Source organism: Daldinia loculata (genome assembly GCF_022478755.1).
Source record: "Daldinia loculata strain CBS 113971 unplaced genomic scaffold F4817scaffold_38, whole genome shotgun sequence".
NCBI lineage: Eukaryota > Fungi > Ascomycota > Sordariomycetes > Xylariales > Hypoxylaceae > Daldinia > Daldinia loculata.
The window spans coordinates 290,030-307,767 of record NW_026054892.1 but is presented as its reverse complement, the minus strand read 5'-3'; the positions used below and the strand labels follow the sequence as shown (position 1 = coordinate 307,767).

The window sequence follows — 17,738 nt, the reverse complement described above, 5'->3', positions numbered from 1 at the left end:
CCTTAATTTTCCCTGTCAAAAAAAAAAAAGAAGATAGATAGGGAAGTTTGGAATAGTTCGCTGATCAGATGCGGGATCCCGAAGAGGCACAGATTCGTGTCACCTTGCCGAGGCGGTGACTTGTCTCTCAAGATCCAGTGAAGAAGATCCGTCACGAGCTACGGGAGGGGGATCAGCGAGCCTTAAGTGTGTTTGGCAGGACACTTCAGGAAGTATGCGACTAGGAACCCCCGAATAGGTGAACGAAGGTACACACTGGGGTCGGCCGGTACTTTTAAGGCCAGTCCAATCGTCTGAAGCTTAACGCTCTCCAGCAATTGGGACAGGTGGAACCAATGCCCTTAGCTTACAGCAAGTCCAGTGACGACGGTGAACAGATTGATCGACAATCCAATGTCCCGTACTAAAGCAGGTCGGGACAGGGTTGGACACACTGTAGGGTGCTACACAGAGCACGGTAGGGTAGGATATTGAAAAGATCGAACCGGGGCTGAAATTTGGAAAGATGGTGTCCAATTTGATAGCAGCCGTTTTAGGTCTTGACTGATCATGAGAATGTGGAGTTCGGTGGCTCGTTTCAAGACCGAAGCGTAGAAGATCAGCAGCGGCCAGATATCCGGGAGGTCAGATGTACATATAATTCGAGCGAGTATACTTGTTGTTACAGGCGACCTAGGTAAGAAATCGCAGCACGAACGTTGATCTTTGTATGTATATAGTCCTCTATCAACTTGTTTTGTTTTGGTGTTTGGGGACGAAGTTAGATGTTCCGTAATATAGACGGCGGTTTGTGCGGTTTAGCCGTGGTTGATCGACGTCGAGACGTGAGATGTTCCGTCGAAAGCGTTTATGAGGTGACAAGCGGAAGAGGCACAGGCTGAGAAGGCAGGATGGCAAGCTTTACATACATAGATTGTCCGTCTTATTCGGCTACCTATGTTAGGTAGTCCTGGTAAGTTCCTGGTAGTTTAGGTGTGATGGGAGTGGCCAGCTAGTACGTCAACTAGCAGCATTAGAGAATTAAAGAAGTAGGGAATTCCAGCGCGGGCCTGTTAAAAGCATCCAGGGTATCAGGGTCTCCCTAACCCGCACCTCAGAGTGATAAATTGGGGCGAGTGGGACAAGAAGCACAGGGATCGAATACTCTAACGGAGGCGAAAGAAGAAAAAAAAAAGAGAGAGTTGAGGTACGGGAAATGCCATAAAAACTAGGTATGTAATAAGAAAGAGAGTGTGTGTACCGCGGTAGGTACGGTACGCAAATGAGAACATGGCAGGGTATGGTTGAAGGTAACGGCAAGGGTCTACGGCTAAGGCTACGGGGGGTGCGGCGGCTGGGATGGCAGGATGGCTAGCTAATTGTATGTACCGGTACGGGTGGACACTAACCAAACAGACAACCCTTGTCCGCTTTCCGTATAGATACTAGGCAATGTACCGTAGGTACACGTATGAAGTACAATATATGGACGGAAGGCAGTACTGTACATACATGAATAGGTTAGGTAGGCAGGTATGCAATAAGGCTCATTCTTAGCTTACGCCACTGATGCGGAGGATGGGAGGATGGGGGTTGCCGTTATGCAGGGTCTGAAGGGAGCACAAAGCCGGCTTCAGCGCTTTTATCGTAAGTCTATTTTCTATTAGTTATTTCTTTTTTTTATACCTAATGTTGTGTCTTTATTTTTACTTTATTACCGTCCCTGGGTAACTACGATATGAGCCTATCTGAAAAAAATTGTCACATTTACTCTAGGTAGTGAGTAACGGGTGGAAGAAGAGGAGTTTCGGTATTAGGGTATGTATATATGCTACACCATATCTGGACACGGTACTTGCAGTCGGGCTTCCCATCTATCCCACAACATGACCCTTTCCTCTTTGGTGGGAAGGATGAAGCTAAGAGTGACCTAGCTTAGGTCTCCTGGCAACTACCTACGTCATGCGGTGTGTAAATAGTGATTGGATACAATTAAGATGCTCCATAAAAGTGGTTCCTCAAAGTGAGCGAAGAACATGCACCTACTTTTCCATGATCCAAGACACAACATCATTGAACACACGTTTGATGACTAAAGACAGTCGGAGTTCTCTGTCCCGGTGTCAAGGGATGATGAATAAGTAGGAAAGAAATGGCGCTGGAGAAAGGGAAATTTGTTTTGTCTTTCTTATCCGGAACTAATAATTACCACAATTTTTTTCCCATCCTGCGTATTTTCTTTTTCCATCGTATTGAAAACCCAACGGCATCTAAGCCAAGTATTTTTATGTTCGGTCCCGCACTATAATCGTGGCGGCAGTGTGGCCTTCGTGTCCAGCCCACGATATCTTGGCATTTTTAGAACAGCGATTACGGCGCAGTGTGATTAGAATGGAATGAATCCAACCAGAGGACCAGAGGACCAGAGAAATGACGATGGAATAGCCACGCCTACCATTTACATACGTATGGAGTAATGGAGTAGGACTTTACAAACCAAAAGTGCTCGGGATGAAACCGAGGGTTGCATGTATGACGATATCTTCGAGCCAGTCGGGCCAGCTCCCCAAGTCCTCGAAGCTAATTAAGCGGTACTGCTTCGGGGGAAGTTGAATGGCTATTGCCCAGTGCTCACAAGACTGACGTCGTCGGTCAGGATTGGCAAGCGAAGGAAGGCCTGTACAAGTATGACGGCGGCGCCCCGACGAGGCCCTGTCTATGGTAGTCTTTAATAGATAGATGGGGAGGGGCATCTGGGGCTCAATCTAACCAACCCGACAGCTATGTGGTAAGCGAATATGTAGTGTGTAGGGTGGGCGTAGACTATGTTTCGTCTACTCCAGCATCTTGCACCCCATGCGGTGAAATGTTGACAGTTGTACAACATCATCTATCATATATCCTTTAGCCCTGCAAGTAGAAGACTGGGCATCTGGAGCAACATATACGATGAGTTCGTAATAGGTGACGACGACTACAACGACTACGACGGGATAAAAAGTGCATCGTAATGGTCATTGACACGATGTAGAAGTCCCCGAATGTAGGGACTCCTGTACGAAATACTATGTACCTTACTGGTCGGTTTTTTTTTTTTTTTTTTTCTCTCCTCTGGCACTTATCTGCGATGATGCTTGCTTCCGGGTCAGGGAGATACAGTTACATTAACCTCATTGACGGGGGAAATCTCTTGGCGATTACCGGGGTGTCGTCATAGCTTTTAAACATGTCGGGAAGAGGATTTGAGGTGTCCAATGCGAAAGGCAGTTGATTGGCTAGAATCTAGTCGGCGGGAAATGCAGCATTAGCCAGTCTTTTCAAGTGCCTCCACATATTTCAAATGACACAATTGAATAATTTTCAATGGACGAAAAAACCCTTGAGCTATGACCAATCAATATCAACGACTTAATAAAAGTGACCGTGGGCTAATATACTATGTAGTATGCCCCGGGCGGATGGTGAAAGAAAGGATGAAAACCCTTGAGAACCCTTTTTTTTTTTTTTTTTTCAATTCCTGATAAAGAACAAAAAGCTATTAAAATACAACCTCATCCGTAGCAGCGAGTGAGCAATACGAAGATGTGGTACGCATGCAGCCACACTTTTCAAGTTACAGATTGCAGAATGTTGACAGTATAAACTTGCTCGGAGTATACTACATACATATATCCTGCCCTCATAGGCTACATGTAAGAGCCACAAGTAAGTACATTATGTACATATGTAGATTAGGTAGTAGAGTTGCCCGCGACGTACGTACTCACCCTACCTCCTACTATGTACGTATGTATAAGAGGTCGAAAAGGGAAAGCGTAATCAACAAGAGTAGTAGTTGAGTAGTAGTTACGCCATTGTTAAATTACTACTTAAATGAACAAAATAAATAAAAGCGGCAGTTCACGATCTGGACAACGTCATATCTGCCAGATGGGGTTCTTCAAGGCTAAAACAACTGCTAAAACAAGGCTTAGTCAACGGCATTCCAATTTCTTTTAAGCTTGAAGTAGAAGGGCAAAAAGCACGGCCCGGGCAAACCTTCGGTCGTTTTTAGGAATGAGTCGAAACATTAAATGAACCATTTACATAAACTACATGTTTTAAGTCTATTTACCTACATAGTTACATTACATACATGTATGTAGTCGGTTTACTATTTACATAGTACAAGCCACCGGCAAGCCATGACTTCCGTGATCCAGTCCAGCGGTTCCTATGCGGATCACAACGCCATCGAGAAACCATCACGGCGCCGTCTCTGGCCCGGTGGATTGATGTACAGGGTCAAATCATCTACATGCCCTCAGACCCTTTACATGCCTTTACCATGTATCAAAGGTCATGATACATCGTGCGGATACCCCCTAGTCTAGGGGAATTAGGTAGATTTAATTGCCTAAACACGTGGTCGGCACTAAAACATCCATACAACCCATATCAGATCTAGGTACCGAATTATTAGTTCATATATGCACGGTGAGATGACCTGCTCGTCATTTCGATCATGACAGGGCGAGTCCGAAAGTGGCGTTTGATATTAAACATATCCGCCCGCCGTCGAAACTACTGCAACTCGCACGGCTTCACCCCGTACGTGTACGGGTAAACCACGCTTTCGGGGATCAAATTACATGCACGTGGGTAAATGGTTCAGTCATTTACTTGCGTAGCACGATCCCAGCGAAGTCTATCATCCATCACATTTCGTATGTGTCATGTGAAGAAAGAAACACTGCTCCTATTCTCCTTTCCCCATCATTAATTCAGTAGAGTTACTTCAGAACTCTACATAACGTTAATAAAACTCGATATTCTCCTCTGGTTGGTGAAGGGTGATAATACCGTAGTAACGGCCTTATGGACGATCAGTTCGTCCACAGACCAGACCCTGCATCTTCACCATCACATACACATACCCGCAGACCAGGTTGCATTAGATAACTGCATCAGATATTATGGCACAGCGAAGACCGCTGCATGGCAATTTTCTGACCGCTTGGCATTTGTCTCTTTCCATCGCGCTTGAGCCGTTTTGGACCTCGAACGATAAGGCTAAGTTAGGTCTATTGTCTCGTTACGGCAGACTATTACAACCTGTCAGCACGCACATGCATATACACCTGCATACGCTCGCAGGATCCCTTGAATTGTATTGGGGCTAATGTAAAAGGATATTGTGTATAATACAGATACGGACAAGTCTGTGTGTGCTAATGGATATGTATGTAGATGTCCAAGTCCAAAAAGGTCGATAGTGGTTCCAACTAATATATTGATCTCGAATATGGTTTTATTAAATGCATGTGGTCGTAGCGCTCTCCTTGGCAATTCAAAATTCAATCAGATTCCCGAACAGAACATCGCAACGTCGGTGATTAGCAATGTGTCAACGGCACTTCCCAGAACCACAAAGCCCACTTTCCCGCTTTCTGGGTATCAACGGTAGATTCGTAGCATGTTTCAAATATCGTAATTGCCATTTACAATGGCCGCCATACAACTCTGAATATTTAAGTTTAATGTTGCATTTAAGTATATACATGCACTAATATATGGGGAGGTACTTAGTTAACTCAGGTACCGTATTGAACCCTTCAAAATACATAGATCCAATCTCTCGCAAGTTGGAACCTTACCTAACTTTCTATAACTAAACACACACACACACACACACACACACACACACACATATACGACAAGGTCCTAGTCCCATCTTATTTTCCCTTTAGTCGTTGGATTCATACGGAAGCACGGTCCTTTTTCTTCTTTCTAGAAGCTTGGTGTTATTGATTTGACAGATTGCCAATAATGATTTTTATCTCCAAATTGCGCAGAAGATATTGACGTCCACTTTGACCAGCTCCGGGACATATAAACGGTCCAGTCAAAGAAGACTCAGGGATGGCCAAGGAGCATGGGTGTGTTTCATATAGAAATTCGACTGGCATTCCCCAAAAGTCGCATTGGCAATACAACTTCGACCCCGGCTGTTTGCCTGGCAGATAGTCGACGATCATATCCATTCCTGGAGATCTTATAAGAGACGGTGTCTCTAGCGCAACCTTACCGCAGTACCCCCCTTGCACCCCCATCTGCATCTCAGCAACCGTGCAACTTTTGTCTCTGGCGCAGGATTCCATTACATACCTTACCCGACAAAATATCATAAGAGAGTAAACCCCATTATCAGTTACCCTGGCGCTTTAGAGAGGGGGTTCGTTCTCCTCAGGCCCGGTTCCGGCAAGTAATTGTATGAATGGCTGTTTTCTTTTTTGCTGCAACTAAGAAGGGGCAGACGAAGAGATCTTAAGACCTGGACGGATTGTGAATACCGGGCTTCCAGGGCCTAATCCAACGCTTGCCCACACGGCAGTAAAGTGGTATTCAAGGACCCGGTAGACTTGCCTCGTCTTGGCACCACGCTTACTACGAAGGGCCAGCCTAGAAGAATACCCTTCGAGAAAACTACATTTACGTACTCCCATGACCGCTTAAAAGCTGCACACCAAAAAGTGATAAAACTAGTACGGCTTCGTGTCGAATGAGCTAGCCAACGCACCCACGCTGCCGAAGCCGGCTGCTGAGGGGACAAAGGAGTAGCTAGAGATTAGTCGCCGACCAAAGTCGACGAGGGTGTCATTAGCAAATTTCCTGTGAGCCTTTCCCCAACACCAACGCACTAATATTTAGCTCAAGGATTCAATACATGCCATGCGGAGCCTTATTGCATGACACACTAGATAGCCCAGCCAGCCCAGCTATTCCGGCTATTTGAGGCTTCTAGTTTTTTTTTTTTTTTTTTTCTGTTTTTCTTCTTCATCATTTCGGATTCATCAACCGATACGAGTTGTCAGGCCAAAGATGTCGTCAACCCGATACCAAAAAGCACAGAGTAAACCTAGAATCAAAGGCGAACTTCAGTTAAGCCAATGCATCGTAAGGTAGTGGATGAATGAATACTTGTCCCAGCTCGGCCGACGACATATCGTCTACTATGGCTCGGACATAAAAATGGCAGATGAGGCTTGCAGCCAGATAGCACCCTCCAATGATATTGCTTTATATCAGATAGGACTCAAGCCAAGACAGCCTATTGCATTCGGGCTTACAAGGAAATGCAGTCGACGGAGACTTTTCCAGCGAGCAGCGAGCATAGACCATCGACAGTCAGCTCACCTAGCACATCCGGCCATCTCCCCGAGACATCCACGATGATAGGGCTGCTATGCATAGGCTATGAGTTTATGGGGAAATAATGTGGATGATTTAAAGTTTAAACATGGCCTCAACATCCCCGGACTTCGTGGCACCGCCATTGGTTGTGCAAGGCGTTCGTGTTGTTCCTCTTCGTTGTGACAACTTCGAGCTCTACGTGGCTGACTACGACTTATTTCCTCTGCAGTGAATATTGGCCGCAAATAGTCCGAAAGGTAACAAATAATTGTGACAGTTCTGTTCGTGAACATTGCCTTCCCCAACTAAGGGCTCAAGGTCACCCCGAACCATAGCTCTATCGCCCCTATCTTCTAGAAACACAAGCATGAACGGGAACATACCTTTTCCTTAACTAAATTCACAACGCACAAGTCCAGCCTTCCCTACGCGAAGGAGATATGAGCTATTGCTTACAGCAAACACCTCGTAGCGGTCCACTTCATACTATTCCATGTATATGTTAGCTTTGCACACATAAGAATCCATGCAGTTCTCTCAGCTGTCGGCGGTTCCGAAATCGTTGGGGCTATGCCTCATCTTCCCCTATTATGTAGCATTCGAGAGTTAAGCATTTGATCAATGTTACTGAAATAGGAGTATGTTGACAAAGTGAAGGGTAGAACTGTCCACTGCTTCAGAAAGATAGGTATGGACCGTAATTGGACGTACATGCATAGGTAATCTCCTGTCGCGCAACCCTGTATGGCAATAAGCAATCCTCAAGAAGAGCCTCCTTGGTAGCTCGTACTAACAGCTAGTTTTCGATTGTTTTAGCAGTTCCCCTAATCTTAATAAACTAGTCGACTTCACGAGTAAGGATCAACATCGTAACACGTCCAAAGTAGCCTAAGATAACACACGCTCTAAGCCTCTACTAAGAAGGTGATAATGAGCATATCATTCTAGGAATGGATAGCGCGATGTCTTTACTTCCTAAAAACTATCGTCACAAGCATTTCTTCTATTGCAGGATGTGGCAGTGTACCATCCATGCATATGGAAAACACACGAAAACTCATCTCTAACATCAATGGGTCCATTAAATCGAAACATTGATGAGCTAGGCACAGTTGCAACCATAGACATCGATGGTAGGATACAAGCAAAGCAACACACATATGTAGATGACCTAGCTTCTACGAAACATGCAGTGCCATTGGTAAATAAAACGTGGAGACTTAAAGACCTCGGAGATTTAATTATATTGCAGAGCGACGTAGTTATTAATATGTGTTATGCCTTCGTAGATTACCTCTATCCTCGCGCTTGACAAGGGGAAAGCTTCCCCTGAAGACACCATCATGTATATTTTCCAGACAACTCTATAGCATCTATCGTTACACCAGCCAATCAACGAGGATATAAGTCCATCATAAGGATACTTATAGTAAGACTCCATTAGTGTAACACACTACAAGACTTAGATTAGAGCTTTAAACATTATGGTAGGTAATAGTTATAATTGTCAGGACCCTCTAGTAAATGTGCTCTCAGCGTTAATATAGCATGTTGCCGCAACACAGATCACGAATATTAAAGAGCTTCTATCATAGGTTGACATACGCGCCCCAGGTCGCATTCTAGGAAACCAGACGTAACATTTCAAGATGCGAAGGCGAACCGCTTGTATTCAGAAATGTCAGTTATGATGATATAAATCGTGGCAGCCCTCCCCACCACCGGGCCGTCGTGTAGCACTGTCGCAGTAGCGAATACGAGCTTGGGAAGCATATAGGTGACGCTGTTAACCCTATGCTCTGGACATCTGGGTTAGGGCGACGACGAATCCGGGTCTATGATATTGCCCGCTGTCGGCTGAGACCTTGCGGCTAAATGTGTGCGACGTCGTACGATTCCCGATGTCCCGGTCCTACGGAGCCTGGCCGGTGCGTCACTTCAGCCCCAAAGGAAGGGTGCTTTGAATAAAGGATTTATGTCGGGGACTTTTGTGGTGTTTACGTAGGTCTCTGGAGACATGTTGTGTGTGCGTAGTTGTTCTAGGAGCAAGAGGCGGGAATGGATGTAATGTTGAATTCATCTTGGCTTCGTCATACTGGTGAAAGCGCTGCTCTACGCATAGCTCTTGGTAGCAATAGTGGTGCCTTTATTTGTTTTATAGATTCACATTGTATATATTCGGTATGATGAAGGACCCCCCTAACAGGTATATACTATTTACTTTACTAGCTGTAGTGAATATGGACCATTAGTCCCACTGCGAGGCATATAGCCCCTTTATTCTTACCTTAATGAGGACGATGACTTGACTCTAAGTCGTTGTATGGTGAGGTGACGTCGTATTCTTAACAAAGATGGCCGAGTATCTAAAGCACCAAGTGCAATCGGGTGAGCCGAGACACAATAACCAATGATATATTGTAGCTAACGGGCTCAATACTTTGGGCCAGCTTAGAATACGAATAAGAGTAGGCAAGATTTGTACGTAGCTGACTCATTTTTATAGACATCTAATGATGAATGAGCTCCTCTAACTATCTGAGCGGGAGGAACGGCATGCGTACTTCGTACCAATGCCAACTCCTTATACATTAGCGATAGCCCCTTTCTTCGTCCGTCCTAAAACAAGGGGGTAGAAACTCCAAGTTCCTATGATTGACTCCGTAATTTCTGGGCGAGACTCACTTGAGTCTCAATTAAGAAAAGGATATGCTTGGCATTAGATAAACCTACGCGGTAGCGCGCTTTTGAACCTCAAACTCATAGGAACTTAGATCGGTTGACTGGTTAGCTATTCTAGCCGCGGCACCTCGAGGCCGTAAAGGGGAGGTCCGGCGTCAACGACGTAACGAGCAAATCGGAGTAGAATATGAATATTGAGGGTCCAGCTATAGATATATGTGTTTAGGTATGCGCGCTGTAATATCTATAAAGGGCGAGACGTTTACCTTGTAAAAATTTCCCGTAAAAAGTTCATATGTTTAGAAGTATTTTAACTATAATATTTTCCCCCTCAGCTAAGTAAATAAATAACATTGAGACATCTATGTTGAGATAACGTACGTTCTAAGGATTTAAGATTTAATGTGGAAAGTTTTAGATTTAATTTCTATTAACTCATCTTCCATAGTGACATATATAGTTGAATCACCCTGGTCGTGACGGCTTCACGGCATAATCCCAAGCAAAAGTGTCCTGGAGATTGGTATATAAGATATCGTAAATGCCCAAATCCCTCGGTGGCACCGCGCAGCTTCGCGCCAACGATATACCTCCCATCAACATCACACACCACGTCTCCCACAGCGACCCGTCCATACCTCTCGTTAGCGTCTTCTCGCCGGCTACATGGCGCCGCCCGATGAACTCACTATTTGGCTCGCGGCATCACGCACCGCGTCCCCGCCCCTTGCTCCAGGTGTACTACACGGCTCCCGATGCTGGCGACCCCGCACGTCTGGAAGCGGCTGCCCGGACTTTAGAGACGAGCATTCTTGCTGAGCGCCATCAGGGCAGAGACCCCATCGAGTGTGATCGATTGGACGTGTATGGGATGCCGTTCCTGGAGCCGGAGGGAGAAGTGGTGGCTGCTTGCGTGGGGCACCAAAGACGGGAGATTGCTTCCCGGGTCGACGGTAAGGACTGGTATATCCAACGACATGACCTCGGGGGCTGTGGTTGGCGGAGGGCGTTGATTATCGCGAGGAAAGGACAAGAGGAGTGGGTGGTGGAGGATGGGGCGAGGCGAGAGGTTGGTCTAGGTGTAGTGTTCTTTGATGTGGTTAGTCGGGAGGGACGAGATATTAGGAGAGACGTCTGGGAGCGGAGGGCAGAAAGCGTGGAGGAGGAAGAAGTCTTGATTGGGGAACTCAAGGCGGAACTGAATTGGCAGCATAGTGCCTCGCAGCTCTCATCCCTCGAACTTAGTGGTGTCTGTTTCCTCTCGAGGGTTTAGTGCTTGTCTATCCCGACCCCATCGAATGCCGTGTTGCTCTTAGACTTGGCGTGGTATGAGAATGAGATGGGAATGTGGCATAGACTGTAATGTCCCTCTACCGTCTGCTATTCGAGAGATGACAAATGACACCTCAGAAGGAAGCTATGGAAGGACATCTAGATGTTGGGTAGTCCGAGGAGTATGACGCATTCTCATTGAATAGATTCTACCCTCACTTTGATAAGGGGATGGGAAGGGGTGAGAAGGATATTGACACTGAAAAATGGCGGGTTTCTAGATATATGATGAGAAAGCTTTATGGACATTGGCCTATATTACTATATGATTGATATTACTAATGCTCTAGACGTCGCGATTTCAATACCGGGATATATGTCTACCTATACTTCTAGATCTAACCTCTGATTTGATTATCGACAAGAGAAACGGGGTTATATACGGAACTAAGTATAACAACGGGAGTAAAAAGGCTGCTGTAGAGCTTTTATTTCCACGACGCGAGAGGGATTTGGCAAAGATGATGAAATATTTTGAACATGGTTGTTCGGAATTAACCTCTAGTTCTCCTCACCCTCTTGCTAGTTCGTACTGACTCTGTGGAGGTATTGCTTTCAACTTTCACTGCTTCGGTTACTACTTGGCGTCTTTTTCGGGTACGGGCTGGGGTTTTATCGGCCGTAGTGTCTCCAACTTCCTCAACCTTCACTTTGACATCAACAACTTCGACCTTGCCGGTTGCCTGCTCTGAGAATGACTTTAGGTTCGCGGTGAAAAGTACCGACTGGGCCCATCCCGCCTGAGGACCCCAGATCTTTCGAAAATGATCCCCGACGGAGTCGTACATTGCCTTGGAGAAGGTCTTCGTTTTGGCCTTGCCGAATTTGTAATCTCTCTGTGCAATTTGCCATACATGTGTATCCACGGGAACTGCTTCTCCCCAGCCCAAGCCCATCAGACAGACGCAGTCCGAGACTTTTGGGCCAACCCCTGGGAGAAGGAGAAGCTGCCCATGGGCATGCCTGTATGTGGTCACCTCTGCGGCTTTAGGTAGAGTCAATTTAGACCAGCCAGGATTTTCGGGGTTTATGAGGCTTTCAAGCCAACCCTCTGGTTTCTCCTCACAGATTAAACGGGCTGTTTCGGCAATGAACTTAGCCCTGTAACCAAACCCTAGTTCCCTGAGATGAGCATCTACTTTCTTTCCGCTAAGTGTCTGGGGTGTTGGAAAATCGTGAAAGGCCTCATCTCCAATGTGCCCAATTAGCGGGCCGTAGTGTATACAAAGTTTATGAACCTGTACAGTATTAGTATGGTTAATATCCTACCATGGAAGACAAAGACTGTAATGATATACCATCTGAGAAATACGTGAAATATTGTTGTTACTACTGCAAATGAATGCGATCAGCGCTTCCCATGGATCTTGGCTTAGAATCCTAATTCCCATAAACTTTGACGCTTTCTTCCGGAAGTTAGGATCGGACTTCGACCACTGGTCATACAGTGCCGTTGCTGTAGCATTTCGAATTAGTAGATGAACAATTGAGAGTTGTTAGTATTAGGGTTTACCCAATGGCCAGTTCCGTTACTGTATTATTGGAAATGGGAGACACTCATACGATCTTGGTGGTAGCAAGACATCAATAATCTTTAAATTTGAGATGCACTTACAGTCATGCTTTAAACTGAAATAGTGTCTAAGAAGAGCTTCAGTATCATCATAATTGATGGTATCGTGTTCATCTTTGGTGGATAATGGAGGCGTTAACACTGATGGAATAGCCGTTGATGAAACTACTTTGTAGTGAAGATGATGCTTATCCTGCTTTAACGAGAGCAGTCGTCCATAAAGGACGCAATTCCTGATGATATGTTAATACTAATTAACGCACTCGATTATGAGTTAACATACCATTCATCATCTATTTTACGCCATCGAAAAGATTGCCCACAACGAAGAGTTGTCTCGATGCAGAGGTCAGTTACATTTAGGGGGAGCTTCCGCCATTCTGATACCCGTATAGGAGCCATGTATTAGGGGAAATAGTTAGACGATATTATATGAGTTGTCTACCGAGTTTATAGGTGGGAATCATAGGCGGGATTCATAGGCGGGAATTGTATATATTGCAACTCTTAAAATGTTCACTAAAACAGGTACCTAACATTGAAAGTTGTCTAATGCAAGTTATTAGTTATTGTAGGGGCTTCAGCGTTTCGCCTCCTGATTTTGCCCTTCATCTTTATCAAAAGATCCCTAAAAAGGAAAGCGGGGCCTATTAACTGCTAAATCTAGGTTCGCTAACCCTAATATGGACTAGTCACAAGTACTGCGCTCCACTCTGGGCCAGCCAAAATTTCTATTTTCCAGCCGCGCTGCAGCTCCACTGTCAACAGCTTCATCCTACCGCCATGCAATTGCAGCTTCACATTTCTTTTCAATTCCCCTGCCTTGTTTTATCGCCCTTTTCATTCCCAATTAACAAATATTCATCTCCTACTTATCTCAAACTGCATACACACATAGGAGATTAAGTCGATACTATGAACGGCGACAGCTATTCTTCTCGAGGTATGGAGTGACTATCTCCATTTTCTATTGTTACGATTGAAGGGGAGCTGACAGAATCATTAAATTTAGACGCCCGTCATGGCTCGTCTCGGGATTATCCTCGCGATGACCGCCGAGACCGAGGTGATCGACGAGACCGAAGACGAAGTAGATCACCTCGTCGGTCGCATCGTGATGCTAGGGACGAGGATGCTTATGCTTCCAGTCGAAGCCATCGAGACCGTGAGCGCGAAGATCGATACGGAGGCGGCCGAGATCGTAGAGACCGAGAATGGGATCGCGACCGGGGCTCGAGGAGAGACAGTCGTCGCGAGGAGGTTGCACGACCACCTCGACGCGACCGCGACTTGTTCGAAGAGAGGCGTGGTGGTGGTGGTGCCGCTGCCGCTGCCGCTGCCGGTGGCGATAGACGGGATCGCGAAAGGATTGACCGGATGCGAGATGAAGATCTCTTCGCGCAGAATCGACGAGGGCGTAGTCCAACACCGCCACCTAAGAAGCGGGAGCCGACACCAGATCTGACCGACATTGTTCCCGTTCTAGAGCGCAAGCGACGTATGACACAATGGGACATCAAACCCCCCGGCTACGAGAATGTTACTGCTGAACAAGCTAAGCTATCCGGAATGTTCCCTCTCCCTGGGGCGCCCAGACAACAACCCATGGATCCTACGAAGCTACAGGCTTTTATGAACCAACCGGGTGGAACAGTGAACAGCGCGGCATTGAAACCAGGCAATTCTCGACAGAGCAAGAGACTTATCGCGTACAATATTCCTCCAGGTTCGACCGAGGAGAGTATCATGGGCTTCTTTAACCTTCAGTTAAACGGCCTCAATGTTGTCGAGAGCACAGATCCCTGTGTTCTATGCCAAATCTCCAAGGATCAGTCATTCGCCCTTCTTGAATTTAGACACGCTTCTGAAGCTACTGTTGCTCTTGCTCTCGATGGTATCTCGATGGAGCCCGATGATGCTACGAACGGTTCGGCTAATGGGAGCGGACATGGCTTAAAAATACAACGGCCAAAGGACTACATTGTGCCTGCCGTTGCCGAAGAGACCCCGTATAAACTTGGTGTCGTTTCTAACGTCGTCATTGATACCCCCAACAAGATTAGCATTACAAATTTGCCCTCTTATCTCAACGAAGAACAAGTTATGGAGCTTCTGACCTCATTTGGCGAACTTAAAGCGTTGGCCTTGGTTAAGGATACAGGAACCGAAGAATCTCGCGTAAGTCATGCACGAAGTACCAAATTATTTAGGCTTTTAAAAACTAACATTTAGTAGGGCATCGCATTCTGCGAATTCGTGGATCCTGCTGCGACGGATATTGCGATCCAGGGTCTAAATAATATGCTCATTGGCGACAAGAACCTCAAAGTGCGAAAAGCTAGCATAGGAATCACCCAAGTAGCTGGTGTTGAGATGGGTGTCAACGCTATGTCTATGCTCGCAGGCACCACTGCCAACGACTCAGAGGAGACTCGGGTGCTGCAGTTACTCAACATGGTGACGCCAGAGGAATTAATGGACAACGACGATTATCAAGGTAAATGCCCTGCTCCATTTTGTATATCTGAGCGCGCTAATTTTAAATAGAAATATGCGAGGATGTCCAAGAGGAATGCTCTAAATTTGGTCATGTACTGGATATCAAAGTACCGCGACCTACTGGTGGCAGTCGACAATCTGCGGGAGTTGGGAAGATTTATGTTAAATATGATACGACCGAGTCAGCGAAGAACGCTCTGCGAGCCCTTGCAGGCCGAAAATTTGCTGACCGTACAGTCGTAACGACGTATTTCCCAGAGGTAAGCGCCCCCCTTTCCCTCAAGACAATTGGTCAGCTCTAACTTGTGATATATAGGAGAATTTTGAAGTAGGAGCATGGTAATGACGGAAAAGGGGCTTGTGCTACCTTTTTACTCTTAGGTGTAGTAACTCGATATATCGAGAATACGACCCACGGGTAGGTCGATTTGAGGTATCGCAGAAATCTATAGGTTGCGAACTGTACAACAACAGACGTGCGCGAAGGGAATAGTGCACTAATAAGGTGAATTTACAGCACTATCGGACTTAAGGCCGATACACGTGTTCATCATTCATTAGAACGATAACAATAATAATCGTTACGATCCATGGACTGAAATGTGAACCTATAGACTAGCCACTACATATGCCTACCTAGGTAACCTAGGTTAGTATTACCTAGGTTAGTAGGTTTCGTTCTCGAGTAGAAGTGGGTAGATGTGATTAGGGCGGATCATTCGCTAGCTATTTTAAATCCCGCCATCTTTCAGTTTTCAGTATATGGCGATGACTTACTTGTAGACTATAGACTAACTATGCTCAGTATTGTCATAAGGTTCGTGCTAGCTTGGTTTTAACGAGTCATCCACTCGGAATGTGCTTTATTTATTATATTCCATAAATCTCTACTGGTTTCGATTAATACCTACGAAGTGATCTGGAGATCTGAACAGAAGCTCTCTGACCAATAAAGCTGTAAGCCAAGGTTTTGCCGAATATCGATGTTTTCTTCAATGGAACGTTAGCGTAGAATGATTGCATTTTTACGTAACCTTTACGGCTTGAACCAAGGTATCGCAGGTATTCGCAGGTATGCTTCTGAACAGTTGCATGTAGGTAGAGCGCTGTATAAAAGCACCTACCCCTAAACCCTAATTGCTCAAGCCGTTTGCCTTCTAGGTTTTAAATCTTTAGCGAAGCAACCACTTATTGAAGCTACGCTAAATCGTCATGGCTAAACAATCTATGTCAGAATATCTGCTTTCGAGTCCTGAGATAAGCGATCTCTATGAACGAGCTACGCAAACGCAGTTCCTCAGCCTTGCTGGTCAGGGCCAGCTTCCCCCAGACGTGCTCTGCCAGTGGTTATCTCAAGATCGGCTCTATGCCCAGGCGTATATCCGTTTTGCGGGAGGGCTGATATCCCGCATTCTGCTACCGACCCAGGTAGATGGGCAGGATACCTCAAAGACGCTGCAATGGCGAATCCTGTCATTACTGCAGACTGCAATGTCGGGAGTCACGAGGGAACTAAAGTTTTTCGAAGAGGCTGCTAAGAAGTACGGGCTGGACCTCGAAGCTCTCGGACCTGTGGCGGGAGGAAGTAACCTGTTACATAAATCGGCTTTATTCGGACCTAATAAAGTGACGAAGAACTACATCGACATGTTCAACTCATTCTCTGCGAGACCTAACGGAGATTTGTCCAAGACTCTCTTAGATGGGCTGGTGGTACTCTGGACTACGGAGAAGGTGTATCTGGACTCCTGGACCTATGCAAAGCAGCAGGCTTCGGAGAATGCAGATACAAAGGGGGATCTTGACGGCGGGGCCTTAAGAAAGGAGTTTATCCCTAACTGGACCTCTGAGGAGTTCCAAGCTTTTGTGAAGGAGTGTCAGGAGTGCCTGGATGCTTATGCTACTAGTCAGGATGAGGATACGGAAGAAGTCATCGCGGCAAGCTCCATGGTAATCTTCAAGAAAGTCCTGGTGCTGGAAGAGTCGTTCTGGCCGATGGTGGCTTGAAGACTATGCTGTCGAGGGTGTTTGAGTTGGGGAGGTGAAGTTATCTAGAACGAGACTGTTACCTAAACTTGTATATTCACGTGTGGCTGATGTAGTTATTGCCCTAGGGCCTAGAGATACCTGTTATATTAGAAGACTGGATCAACGTTGCTTGTCTTCATTTAAATGATACAAAAGTTGACTGAGTTGAAATAGTTGTCTGCTGTAGTTGCTGTAGTTGCTGTCTCTAATGACTCGTTAGTGCGTGTATTATTAGAACGAAGAATGGGCAAACCTCAGGTAACTAGTTGAAATATAGCATACCATAGTTGGACAAACATGATATTCTATATTGATCGGTTCAATGTTAGGTAATTCTGATGCTGAATGGGCTGATGGGGTACCAGGGTAGGTACTTATTATAGTGGACCTCCACCGTTCGCTTAATTCAATTACCGAGATATAACCCCATATTTTATCGTTGTCAGAGCAACGATGGCAATTAACCTGGCAA

General features: G+C 45.8%; 4 protein-coding genes across 4 annotated transcripts; 3 read left to right on the top strand and 1 right to left on the bottom strand.

Moving 5' to 3' along the window:
• Positions 1-10,312: 10,312 nt before the first annotated feature.
• F4817DRAFT_366566 (uncharacterized protein) lies at positions 10,313-11,420 on the top strand. The gene has a single exon (XM_049306998.1). The coding sequence runs from the start codon at positions 10,376-10,378 to the stop codon at positions 11,105-11,107; it is 732 nt and encodes a 243-aa protein (XP_049157359.1). The 5' UTR covers positions 10,313-10,375; the 3' UTR covers positions 11,108-11,420.
• F4817DRAFT_343220 (DNA glycosylase) lies at positions 11,410-13,291 on the bottom strand. The gene is made up of 4 exons (XM_049303997.1): positions 13,023-13,291; positions 12,782-12,972; positions 12,465-12,622; positions 11,410-12,404 (listed from the first exon to the last, which is right to left on the bottom strand). Exons 1-4 carry the CDS (start codon positions 13,139-13,141, stop codon positions 11,661-11,663), a joined length of 1,212 nt encoding a protein of 403 aa, XP_049157358.1. The 5' UTR covers positions 13,142-13,291; the 3' UTR covers positions 11,410-11,660.
• A 136-nt stretch (positions 13,292-13,427) lies between these two features.
• Positions 13,428-15,858, top strand: F4817DRAFT_343217 (uncharacterized protein). Its single transcript, XM_049303996.1, has 5 exons — positions 13,428-13,682; positions 13,752-14,917; positions 14,975-15,236; positions 15,287-15,498; positions 15,555-15,858. Exons 1-5 carry the CDS (start codon positions 13,655-13,657, stop codon positions 15,579-15,581), a joined length of 1,695 nt encoding a protein of 564 aa, XP_049157357.1. The 5' UTR covers positions 13,428-13,654; the 3' UTR covers positions 15,582-15,858.
• Positions 15,859-17,595, top strand: F4817DRAFT_343215 (heme oxygenase-like protein). Its single transcript, XM_049303995.1, has one exon. It carries the CDS (start codon positions 16,451-16,453, stop codon positions 17,243-17,245), a length of 795 nt encoding a protein of 264 aa, XP_049157356.1. The 5' UTR covers positions 15,859-16,450; the 3' UTR covers positions 17,246-17,595.
• Positions 17,596-17,738: the final 143 nt, after the last annotated feature.

What these genes read in the sequence shown, in the direction of transcription:
- F4817DRAFT_366566 (XM_049306998.1), top strand. Translation starts at nt 10,376, where the DNA reads ATGCCCAAATCCCTCGGTGGCACCGCGCAGCTTCGCGCCAACGATATA.
- F4817DRAFT_343220 (XM_049303997.1), bottom strand. Translation starts at nt 13,141, where the DNA reads ATGGCTCCTATACGGGTATCAGAATGGCGGAAGCTCCCCCTAAATGTA. An exon ending in CGTAAAATAGATGATGAATG is followed by an intron (nt 12,973 to 13,022) that starts GTATGTTAACTC and finishes ACATATCATCAG; the next exon opens with GAATTGCGTCCTTTATGGAC. An exon ending in TTTCAGTTTAAAGCATGACT is followed by an intron (nt 12,623 to 12,781) that starts GTAAGTGCATCT and finishes GAAATGCTACAG; the next exon opens with CAACGGCACTGTATGACCAG.
- F4817DRAFT_343215 (XM_049303995.1), top strand. Translation starts at nt 16,451, where the DNA reads ATGGCTAAACAATCTATGTCAGAATATCTGCTTTCGAGTCCTGAGATA.
- F4817DRAFT_343217 (XM_049303996.1), top strand. Translation starts at nt 13,655, where the DNA reads ATGAACGGCGACAGCTATTCTTCTCGAG. An exon ending in CGACAGCTATTCTTCTCGAG is followed by an intron (nt 13,683 to 13,751) that starts GTATGGAGTGAC and finishes CATTAAATTTAG; the next exon opens with ACGCCCGTCATGGCTCGTCT. An exon ending in CAGGAACCGAAGAATCTCGC is followed by an intron (nt 14,918 to 14,974) that starts GTAAGTCATGCA and finishes AACATTTAGTAG; the next exon opens with GGCATCGCATTCTGCGAATT.